General features: G+C 33.3%; 1 protein-coding gene across 3 annotated transcripts in view; it reads left to right on the top strand.

Annotated features, from left to right (window-relative positions):
- The window catches only part of HDX (highly divergent homeobox), a 193334-nt gene that overhangs the window by 64391 nt on the left and 116236 nt on the right, over positions 1-12707 (top strand). For 2 of the 3 annotated variants that reach the window (XM_070603404.1, XM_070603405.1), the window contains one exon: positions 11321-11467. The exons of the other annotated variant lie outside the window; for it this stretch is intronic. In XM_070603404.1, coding sequence (XP_070459505.1) covers positions 11321-11467 — 147 coding nt within the window. The remainder of the gene's footprint in view (positions 1-11320; positions 11468-12707) is intronic. 3 annotated transcript variants of the gene reach the window in all.

The raw sequence follows: 12707 nt of genomic DNA, 5'->3' as shown, positions 1-12707 counted from the left end.
AGAAGGGGAAGAAAAAATTAAAATTAACAATTGAAAAGTTTCTAAATTTGATGAAAACTATGAACCCACATAAGTCAAGAAGCTCAACAAATCTCAAGAAGAAGAAAGCTGAAGAAAACGACTCACAGGCATCTCATAATTTAATTGCTGAAATCCAGAGAAAAAAGAAAATCTTAAAGCAGATGGGGAGAGGGGACACCTTATGTACAAGGGAACAGACATTAGAATGACAGGAGGCATCTCATTGAAAACAATGCACCCAGAAGGAAATAGAGCAACATCTTTAAAGTACTGAAAGAAAAAAATCTGTTAACCTAGAATTCTGTATCAAAATATCAAAGCAAAAATAAAAGCTTCCCTATTCGTATGAAAAAAAAAAACCACATTGCCAGGAGATATACACTACCAAAAATGTTCAAAGAAATCCTTCAGCAGAAAGAAAAGATACCAAATTGAAATATGGACCTATACAATGGAATGAAGAGCACTAGAAATAATAAATGTGTAAGTAAATTATGAATATGATACGATTGTTTAATTTTTATTAATAACTCTCAAAGATAACTTTAATTTTTAAACTAACAATTTGTTGGGGTTTTTATAACATATATAAAAGCAAAATATATGACAACAATAGCACAAAGGCCAGTAAAACAGAAATAGAAGTATACTATTGTAAGATTCTTCTGCTATATGTGAAGTAGTATATATAGTATCATGGCAAATTATCTTGATAATAAGTTAGAGTTGTATACCGTGGTCACTAAAATAACTATTAAAGTAACATGACAAAGAGCGATGAGCTAACCAAAAAGATGAAATAGAATTATAAAAAATAGTTAGTTATTATCAAAGTAGTCAGAAAAAGAGGAACAAAGAACAAATGAGACAAATAGAAAGCAAATAGCAAGATTGTAGATTTAAGCCCAACCATATGAATGATCATATTGATTGCAAAATGGTCTAAACATACCAATTAAAAGGCAGATATTGTCACATTAGGCTTTAACTCACCTATCTAATGTCTACAAGTAACTCATTTTAAATAAAACACAGTAAATAGCTAAACATAAATGAATAAAAAAAGATATATCATGAAACACTAATCAAAAGAAAGCTGACTACATTAATATCAGATGAAGATTTCAGAGAAAAAAATATTATCAGTGATAAAGAAGGTCATTCATATTGATAAGGGGATCAATTCATTAAAAGAACATAAAAATCATAAATATTTATTTACCTAATAATGGAGCTCTAAAATATATGAAGCAAAAACTGACAAAAACAGAAGTGAGAAACAGACTAATATACAATTATATTCAGAGATTTTAACACCTTCTCTCAGTAACTGCTGAAACAAGTAGAGAGAAAATCAATAACTGTTTAAGATTTGAACAACACCCTACCAGCTCGACCTAATTGACTAGTACACTCCACCCAGTAAGAACAGGATGCACGTTATTCCCAGATGCACATGGAAAATTGATCAAGATGGAACATATTTTGAGTTATAAAACAAACTATCAAAAGTTAAAAAATTGAAATCATATGAGCGGTGTTCTTTGATCATAAAAGAATTAAACTAAAAATCAATAAAAGAAAGATATCTTGGAAATCCCCAAATAATTGGAAGCTAAACAACACACTTGTAAGTAACCAATTGGTCAAGGAGAACCCACAAGGGAAATTAGAAAGCACTTTATAATCAGTGAAAATGAAATTGCAACATATCAAAATATGTGCAATGTAGTTAGTGCTTAGAGGTTAATATAGAACATTAAACCCTTATAGTAGAAAAGTAGAAAGCTTGAAAATCTATTGCTTGAGCTTCACCTTAATAAACTATAAGTAGAAAAGCAGATTAAGCCCAAAACAAGCAAAAGGATGCAAATAATGATAAGAGCAGAAATAAATGAAATAGAAAATAGAGAATACAATGAAACCCAAAGCTGGATTTTTGAGAAATGACAGTACAGAAAAAAGAGAGAAGAAAGAAATTACCAATATCAGGAATGAGAGAGAGGGTATCACTATGGACTGTACTGACATTAAAAAATATGCTTATAGACTATTAACAACTTTATGCCTATAAATTAGACAACTTAAAAAAATGAAGATATTCCGCGAAAGACAGAAATTACCAAAGCTTGTTTGAAAATACCATAACTGAACACTTTATACCTATTAAAGAAATTGAATTTGTAATTAAAATTCTTCTTTAAAGAAATCTCCAAGGCTCCGGCCCCGTGGCTGAGTGGTTAAGTTTGTGTGCTCTGCTTCATTGGCCCAGGGTTTTGCAGGTTCAGATTCTGGGCCAGGACCTGGTACCATTCATCAAGCCATGCTGAGGGGGCATCCCACATAGCAAAGCCAAAAGACCTACAATTAGGATATACAACTGTGCACTGGGGGCCTTTGGGGAGAAGAAGAAGAAGAAAAAAAGAAGAAGATTGGCAACAGATGTTAGCTCAAGTACCAATCTTTAAAAAAAAACAAAGGAATCTCCAAGCCCAAATTGTTACACTAGTGAATTCTACAAAACATTTAAGAAAGAAATAATATCAAATCTACACAAACTTTTTCAGAAAATAGAGGTGGAGGTAACACTTTGGAATGCTTTGAACACTTACTATGTCCCAGACATTGTTCTACAAACTGGAGAATTAAAAAGATGGAAATTTGCTCACCATCTCCCAGAATCTCATAGTATAGTGAGGTGGAGTTAAGGAAATTCTTCTCCTTCTGCTATACCCTTACTTCTGCCTAATTCGTTAAGACAGAGCAAAGCGGATTATTTAGCATTAGACAGTTGAGTGTAAAATTCTTCATCTGTAAAAATCATCAGTGGTGAAACTGGCCTGCTGGCTTCCCTTTGTCTATCATTGGGACACAAAAATTGATAGAATGACTAGAATGACCTAGGAGCGGAATACATAAGTTCACTCAATCCAAAAGACTCAAAACTCTATGACAACTTTGTTCTTCTCTCACCCCCAACCTCACTTCCTCTGTGTTGTTAAGAATAATTTAATATTTAACTAATGTTTCTGTTTGCCTTATTTTCTCACTAATAAACAAAAAAGATGGCAGCTACTCAATTTATTAAACAATTAGTACCATACATTTTACTTTACCATCACCAAATACCCACATGCTCAGAGGGGCTGAATTTAATCAAACTTTCTATTCCATTACTGTGTAGTTCATAAGTGTGTGAAATGAAATAACCATTTTAACTTATTATAGACCTTTACTAGAATAAATAAACACAGTAGTAGTCCCTCATTTATATAGAATTCCTCCAGAAAACTCAGGAAAATAAGTGTCATAGTATCTACAAGGTAAGACCCAAACAATAGTCATGGGTGAGCCTCTCAGGCCTTTCCTAAAAGTCTCTTGTCTTTCACCGCATTAGAAGAAAGAAATTAACAAAAACAACAAAACATAGAAAATTAGAAGAGTGAGAGGGAATTGCTAAAGGCAAGCCCATTGACAGCATGACAAATGACAACTGACAACAAGAGTGAGAGATAAACTATAAAAAGCATGTGCAAGAATCTAAAGTCTTTTAGTGAAGAGACAAACACCTCTACACAATTATTAGAACATGACTTAATAGATTATGCTTATAATGATGACCCATTATAAATTGCCTCATAAAAGATAGTTTAATTCCTTTTCATACTCTGTTTAAAAAGTCAGGAGAGTGCATATTGTCTTCCAGAAATATTTCCATCTTATGAAAAATAAAGCTTTATCACTTGAAGGAATATATACTTTAGCTTTCCAGAATAACTCATTACTCAAAACATCTTAGAAATGGAAGTGTAGTGGTAACAGGATAACCTTCAAATATCTTCTCAACAAATTATGCAGAATAACTAAACGGTATACAATTACACATGAAACATGCATTGGCAAGGTGAAGAAAATTAAAATGCCAAAAGAAAATGCCTAAAAATATTATTACTAATACCTTTCATTTACCTCAAAAATTTTCTAAGCTTTGATTTATTGAAAAGCATAATTATAAAATATTTTTGTTTATAAAATCTCCTGAGAGAGACGGAAAAATGGTTCCATGATTTTTTGAAATTCTCAAACAGTAATATCAGCCCCAAACTATTTGTCTTTAGCAAAGAATAAATATAGGTTTAATCTGACATAGAACAAAGTTCTTTAGAGTTTAGCTTGATCTAAATTTAAAAAATACAGCTAGTGCTGGCCTCGTGGCATAGTGGTTAAGTTTGGTTGGCATGCACAGCTTCAGGGACCTGGGTTCATGAGTTTGGATCCTGGGGACAGACCTACACCACTTGTCAACTACACTGTGGTGGCGACTCACATGCAAAATAGAGGACGATTGGCACAGATGTTAGCTCGGGGAGTATCTTCCTCAGTGAAAGAAAAAGAAGAATAAAAAAATACAATGCTAGAGTTCCAGTTCTGAGTAAGGTGGAGTAAGCTCACTAGAGTGTCTCTCTCCTGCTGGTTACAGCTAACATCTCTAGACAAAAATTTAAAAGTAACTATCTGAGGACTCTGAAAAGTAAAGAAAGTGGGTAGATAGGGGAGGGGAGTCAGAATTTGGAGAAGCAGCCACATATGTGTGAGCTTCTGTATTTTTTCCTCCTTTTCTCTTGAGGCTTTGACCCAATGATGGATCCCAGTCATGGAGCTATAAAAAACAGAAAATGAGGGGGCTGGTCCCATGGCCGAATGGTTTAAGTTCATGTGCTCTGCTTTAGCAGCCCCAGGCTTGCCAGTTCGGATCCTGGACACAGACCTATGCACCACTCATTAGGCCATGCTGTGGCAGCATCCCATATAGAAGAGCTAGACTGATTTGCAACTAGGATATACAACTATGTGCTGATCTTTGGGGAGAAGAAAAAAAAAGAAAAGATTGGCAACAGATGTTAGCTCAGGGCCAATCTTCCTAACACACACACAAATCAGAAAATGAAAATTTTGAAGCTGAGAAATTCAATATCTAAAATTTAAAAAGTCACCATATAGACTCAATAGCAGAATGGTCATCACAGCAGAAATAGTCACCGCATTTTATGGTAAATCAATAGAAATTATTCAGTTTAACCAACAGAGAGAAAAAAGATGAAAAAACAAAAACAGAGCCTCAGGACCTGTGGGATGATATCAAATGGTTGAGTATTCATGTCATTGAAGTCCCAAAAGGATAGGAAAAAGATTGGTGAAGAAAAAATATATATTTGAAGAAATAATAGCCGAAAAATTTCAAATTTGATGAAAGATAAAAATTTACAGATTCAAGAAGGTCAAGTAACTTGAAACAAGTTAAAGTCAAATAAAATCATGCCCAAACACATCATGATCAAACTGCTGAAAACCAAAGACAAAGTGTTGAAAACAGCTAGAGAAAAACAGCATGTATGGGGAATAAGGATTTGAAAATGACCCTGGATTTCTCATGAGAAATCATGAAGACCAAAAGCAGTGGGAAAACATCTTTAAAGTGCTGAAAGAAAAGAATTGTCAGCCCAGAATCCCATAGCCAGTGAAAATATACGTCAATAACGATTATGAAATAAAGACATTCCCAGATAAAAGAAAACTAAGAGAATTTTTCACCAGCATACGTGCTCTACAAAGTGTTAAAGGAAGTGCTTCAAGCAGAATGGAAATGATACTAGAGGAAAATTTGGAACTTCAGGAATGACGAAAAAGCAAAATAAATGGTATATATCTGGGTAAATGTGAAATACCATTTTTCCTCATCTTAAGTTTCTTAAAATATATATGACTGTTGAAAGTAAGAATGATAACATTGTCTGGTAGGATTTCCAATGTATATAGATTTTCTACATATGAAAACTTTAACATAAAGGGGAGAGGGTAAAGGGACCATATGGTTGTAATTGAGGTTATAAAATAATAACTATGTAGAAAGGAAAAATTAGATATATTTATTGTAATCCCTAAAGCAACTACTTCAAAAATATGTAAAGAAATGTAGTCCAAAAGCCAGTGAATTAAAACATTCCAAGAAATATTCAAATAATCTAAAAGAAGTTGGAGAAAGGGGAACAGAAGAAGAAAAAGTCAGAACAACATACAGAAAACAACTAAAATGGTATGCCTAAATGCAACTGTATCTGTAATTACATTAAATGTAAGTGATCTAAACACACTAATTAAAGGACATATTGTCATATTGAATTTTTTAAACCCAACTATATCCTGTTCATGAGAAATTCACTTTATAAAGACTTAAATTAAAAGTAAAATAATAAAAAATTATATACTATGACAGAGTATTCAAAACAAAGCTGAAGTATATGTATTAGTATCAGAAAAATTAGAATGTAGAACAAGGAATAGCATGAGAAACAAAGAAGGATATTCCATAATGAATAAAGGACAATTCATCAAAAAGATGTAACACTTCTAAGTGTGTATGTGCCTAACAACAGATCTTCAAAAATACGTAAAGCAAAACTCAGGGGCCAGCCTCATAGCCTAGTGGTTAAATTCCACGCACTCCACTTTGCTGGCCCTGGCTCAGTTCCCAGGCACAGACCTACACCAGTCAGTGGTGACCCACATACTCAAAATAGAGGAAGATTGGCACAGATGTTAGCTCAGGGTGAATATTCCTCAGCAAAAAAAAAAAAAAAAGCAAACATATAATTAAAAAATAGAAATAGACAAGTGCACAATTATGCTTGGAGATTCATTATTCCTCTTTCAGTAATTGATAGAACAAGTAGTCAGAAAATCAGAAGGATGTAGAAGATCTGAACAATACTATCAACCAACATAACCAATTGAAGTTTTTAGAACTGTCCACCCAACAACAGCAGAAGACACATTCCTTTCAAGTGTGCATGGAACATTCTTTAAGAGAAACCATATTATGGCTGGACTATAAAACAAACTTTAAAAAATTTAAAACAATTGAAGTCATGCAAAGTGTGTTCTCTAATCATAACCAAACTAAAAAGTTAATAACAAAGATATCTGGAAATTCTTAAATATTTTAAATTAAACAATAAAAAATGGAAAATAGGAAATATTTTTAACTGAATGACAGTTAAAATACACCCAATGTCACTGTAGTTTTTATTTGCATTTCTCATATAATTAATGATGTTGAGCATCTTTTCATATACCTCTTGATCATTTGTATGTCTTATTCAGAGAAATGTCTGTTCAAGCCCTTTGCCATTTTTTTTCCTGAGGAAGATTAGCCCTGAGCTAACACCTGTGCCAATCTTCCTATATTTTAAATGTGGGTCGCTGCATCAGCATGAATGACAAGTGTTGTAGGTTTGCCCTGGGGATCCGAACCATGAAACCAGGCCTCCAAGCAGAGAACACCAAACGTAACCACTACGCCATGGGGCTGGCCCCGCCCATTTTTTAATTGAGTAATTAGATTTTTTTGCTATTGACTTGTAGGAGTTCCTTATATATTTTGGAAATTATTAACCCCTTATCAGATATATAGTTTTAAATATTTTCCCCCATTAGTTTGCTTTTTCATTTTGTTGATGATTTCCTTTCCTGTGCAGAAGATTTTTAGTTTGATGTAGTCCCACTTTAGTTTTGCTTTTATTGCCTATACTTTTGGTGACATATCTGAGAAATCATTGCTAAGACCAATGTCCAGAAGATTTTTCCCTACGTTGTCTTCTAGGAGTTTTGCAGTTTCAATCTTATGTTTAAGTCTTTAATCTATTTTGAGTTAATTTTTGTGTATGGTGTTTACACCTGTTCGAATGACTATTATTAAAAAACCAAAAGATAACAGATGTTGGCAAGGTTGCAGAGAAATTGGAAACCCTGTGGTCTCAGGAGAATACATATTATATGATTCCATTTATATGATGTTCAATAAAAGTCAAAATTAATGGAAGAGATTAGCAGTTGCCAGGGGCTGGCCTGGCTGGAGGGATGGATTACAAAGAAGTAGCACAAGGAAAAATTTTTTGGAGTGATGGAACTGTTCTGTATCTTGATTGTGGCAACTGTTTTATGACCATATATGTTTGTCTTAACTCATAAAACTGTGCACCAAAAAGAGTGAACTTTACTGTACGTAAACTTAAAAGTGTATAATAATGAAAAAAAAGGAGACTGTTAATAGAGACATGTTGGCCCAGATACAGATATTCAAGGTGTTATATTAACCTAGGCTCAATTCTTTGTAAACAAACAATGACAACAAAAACATCAATGGCTTACCCCAAAATTAAATTTTTGATGTTGGAAAGGGTGTGTTATATTTGGATTGGTGATGATTTTATGGACTCATCCCATTTTTAAAATCAAGTTTTTCAAGAATGAATACTTATGAGTAAAGTTTTTTGGTACTTTTGAAGTGATTTAACCAGTTAAGACATTATTTGGTCATTATTAGAGCTGGTTTTAAGTATTACGTTAGATATATAAGAACAATGTATATAGGAATTTATGTGAAATATTCCCTTGTGAAAATATAACCTTAACTATCTGAAACTTCTAAGGAGGCAGTCATTCCTAGAAGGTGTATTTTTCAAGTACTTCCGAAGCAATACATCTAAAATATTTTACTCATTGCTTTGCTCGTTTGAATAGAACATACTGAGCATAATTTAATCTTCTCTCAATGGCTCTGTGCCCTCATTAAAACATGGAATTCTAAAGTTTAGAGCAACCTGAGAAATCTCATACCAGAATATGATAGATAGGCTGAAGGGCCTAGTTATACTTAAAACTATAATTATATTACACCTGTAACATGCTTTACAACTTAAGAACAATGAGTTCACATATCCTAAATTATTTGTAGCAATTCAGACTGGTAGGTAATCAAGTTATATAATCCAGCATTTTACAGACTAGGAAATGGATGCTCATAAAATTTAAGTGATTTACCCAATAGTCCACAGTGGAGCTGAGGATAGGACACAGGTTATCTTATTCCTATGGGCTGGCGTGTGCTTAGTGGGTGGTACAATGCAAAGAGTATTAGACTAGGAAATCTTAAGGGAAAAGCTAAATGACTCGTTATTTCAGTATTTAATCCCCTGACTCAATTACCCTCCCTACTGCAACACAACAGATCTCAATTTCCATGAAACTGTCATTTTATCTTACACGTAAATAAGAACCCAACTTTTAAAATGAAGGTTTTTTACAATTCTTCCTGATTTTTGTACAAACTATTAAGAGCTTTGGCTTTGCAGCCATTCAATATCTTGCCACTTAATAGACCAAGATAACTAAAGTGAGTGTAGATAATGACAAGATATCTAGCTTACAAAAGTTTATCTAGTTGTTGTAGTAAAGAATGAACTTTCTACCATTTGAAGGAAAAATAGTAGATCACTTGAGCAAAGTGGCCTTCCTGCTATTACTGGTGAATTTAAGGAAAAAACCAAAAAGGTCACAGCATTGTCTACTGTCAGAGTTGTTGACACTAGAAATCTGTTTGGTACTTGTCACCTATATTTGGCTATTGGTATCAGTGGGGAAGGACCTGCTGTGCTTTTTAAGGTTCCTATCATACTTGGGTAAGTGTAACAGTTATAGCCAGCCATGAGGAAAACATTCCTATATTATTAGGGCAGGTATCATCACACTTGGGGATCATCCATATCTGGCACTCTGTGCTTTTTGTGGTAACTACAGCCCTGCAGCAAAGGATCAGAGCCGTTAGCCTGATTATGCATTGGTGAATTGACGTTTACCACTCTCCTCAGAATTCATTCCAAAGTATCTTGCTTCTAAATCCACACCAGATGAGGTATTTCAGGTATTTGAGCTTCATCTTCTGACTCCTCTCTTAACTGTAGCTGAACCATTTAGAAAAAGGAACCTGCTCTGAAATCTGGCGGCCATGATAGTAAATATTGATTCGATGCATACTGTCCCTACCCACTGACCCAAATGTCTTTGAAAATTTGGTCAGGTTGCAGATAAGAGGTTTTTCTTTCCACGTTGGTGTATTTGAATGAGATTCCCCTTCAGAAAGCTAGTGAAGTTATTTGTTTCTGAATGTTCCGGGGAGAAACTCTACTCTCATTTTTTCTCTGCCCTCTTGAAACCACATCTGATTTTCTCTAATCAGATTTCTTAAAATTAGATAGATATTTGTGTAGGCATGAAAGAAAGTCAAGTTGTACAAATTGCAATGTTTGGCTATATGGCTGTTTTTGATTTCTTTATGAGACTGCTTTATGGTTCAAAATATTCAGAGAAAGGAAAATTATTTTTTATTTCCATGTCACTGTACTTGTTTATTTCCATACCCAGTATACTAGAATGATTTCTGTTTGGTTTGGTTTTATAGCGTTTATGTTGTTGCTGTTTTCCCAATTTTGAAGAGACACTTTACTTGGGAAGGATTTTCTTTCTGTCTGTCAAGTTTTAGGAGTAACAATTTCGGTGTCACAGCTTTCTACAAGAACCTGAAATTGACTTAATCTAATTACAAGAGTTCTTCTTTATAAAATGCACTACTAGAATTCATCTTTTTAAAAAGAGTTTGACCTACCTTTTATTTGTGAGATTCACAGAGTTGTTTTCTCTTAATATTAAACATCTTGCCTATTTGCAGGAAGGATAAAATGTTTATTTAATTTCTCTTGTCTGATTATGATAGTGTCAATTTAATTAAAAGGTACATAGTTTTTACATGGTTTATTTTTAGTAAAATATACATGATTTTGAATTTTGATTTATATACTATAGCTATTAAAATAATTATTACGGTTAGTATTGCCTAAAGCAAAGAAATTTTCACAGTCACTAAGCCTTCTTGTTTATTTTCAAGCTTTAAAGAGAGGTTTGTTTTAGTATGTAAAAAGAACCCCTTTATCCCAGAAAGAGGAAAAATAAAAGCACCCTTTTGTTCCACAGCACAGCTTTTTGCTGTAAGACATATGCCAGATGTCTTCCTTGACAAAGAACAGTGAGTGTCCCTGTTGATAATTGACCACGTATGGCTACCACCATCTCTGCCTTTATTAGCCATAAATATTTATTTCAGCGAAAGAATCTTTTTTTTCCCCATGCACTGACACTAGCCAGATAAGGGCTTTCCTCTTTTTTTTGTCTTTAAAGTTGGTACTTTTTTCTGAACAAATTCAATAGGTGTTCGCAATATGTATAATTTTCAGTGAGAACCTGTCTCCCTTTAGCACACAAATTATTGCCCGTTACCAAGATTAATTCACTTAAAGAAATCTTGCAGCTTGGAAGCACTGAAATTGTGTCAAAAAACAAAAGTGTGCAGATTCTACACATACACAATTTTTATTCCAATTTTCAGAATATCTTCTTTTATTTTTAGATGAATCTACGTTCTGTATTTACTGTAGAACAACAAAGGATTTTACAGCGTTATTATGAAAATGGAATGACAAATCAAAGTAAAAATTGCTTTCAGCTCATATTACAGTGTGCACAGGAGACTAAGCTGGACTTCAGTGTAGTCAGGGTAAGTATTGAGGTCTTACACTCTCGAATTTATAGCTGTTTATTACAACTGATAATTGCTTAATATGAGAAAAACTATCAGGGTATGAAGTCACTAACTTTGTAAACAGCTTCATTTCCCTGGTATAAAAATATATATTTTTTAAAAATAGAGCTTATCATTTAGTATGTATTTGTTTCTATAAATACCTTGGAAACACTAAAGCTTTTACATTGTAAACATATCTTTAAAACATCCCAGTCCTTTGAACTAATGAGTTCTTTTAAGATTAGTTGTTGATCTCATGCTTTCTTTAAACCTAGACTATATCTAGATATAACTCTCCAAAATGATTTCAGGAAAACATGCATTTACAGAGGGATTGTTGTGTACCCAGCATATTTTCTTGTTGTATTTGAATTTTTTCATCAGGCATTTATGACTTTAGTATTTTTGTCTTTTTAAGAAAACCTAGCGTTTTTTTAATGAATACTTCCTCCTCCTTCTAAGTGAAGTTCGTACATTTTAATGGGTTAGTGAGTAAGGGACAAGAAATCCCAAGGGAGGAAATTTTCCTTTATTACAACCATAGTCATTCAGCTGTAAAAATCAGAGCTGCTATATGTTTGTGACAGGCAATGAGAAGATAATAGAGAGGAGGCAAGAGATAAATCTAACAGAACTAGTCACAGGTTTTATTGAGTGCGTAGAACCTTTCATGTTTGTCTGAACATGCTGCAAATCCTCCTGGCATGAAACCTTAGAGATTCAAAGATTAGCAACTTTCTCATCCATGTCATTCATTAAGCTAATTTGGAAAAGAGAAAGGACGTCTGTTTTTAACTTTATTCTTCTGTTGGAGGAACTTTCAAAGACCCTAAAGATAAAAATCTCTTGATAAGCAGAACTCTTAGGAAAATCTATTTTTTAAAGACTAAAAGATATATTCACCTTCACAAAGGGAATTATGCCACCAATTCTAGGGGGGAAATATCTAGGATATCTGTTTCTTATTTGCTGATCCATCATATTCAGATTTGTGTAAGAACTAGAAATATCTCCTATTGGTAGCTCTAAATTCCCTATTTGAAATACCTTTAGTAAACCTCAGAGAAAAATGTTTAATTGCCTTAGAAAAAATAATATAAACATGTGCTGTTTCAAGTTGATGAGATTTAATTCTGTAAGTATAAATTGGTTTTGGTTTTTCCTGCAATAATTTTTCCCCCTATATTTTACGATTACTTTAAAGTGAAAAGCC

Source organism: Equus przewalskii, chromosome X (genome assembly GCF_037783145.1).
Source record: "Equus przewalskii isolate Varuska chromosome X, EquPr2, whole genome shotgun sequence".
Lineage (NCBI taxonomy): Eukaryota > Metazoa > Chordata > Mammalia > Perissodactyla > Equidae > Equus > Equus przewalskii.
Note: the sequence above shows the minus strand (reverse complement) of the source record. Positions and strands in the feature narration are given on the sequence as shown.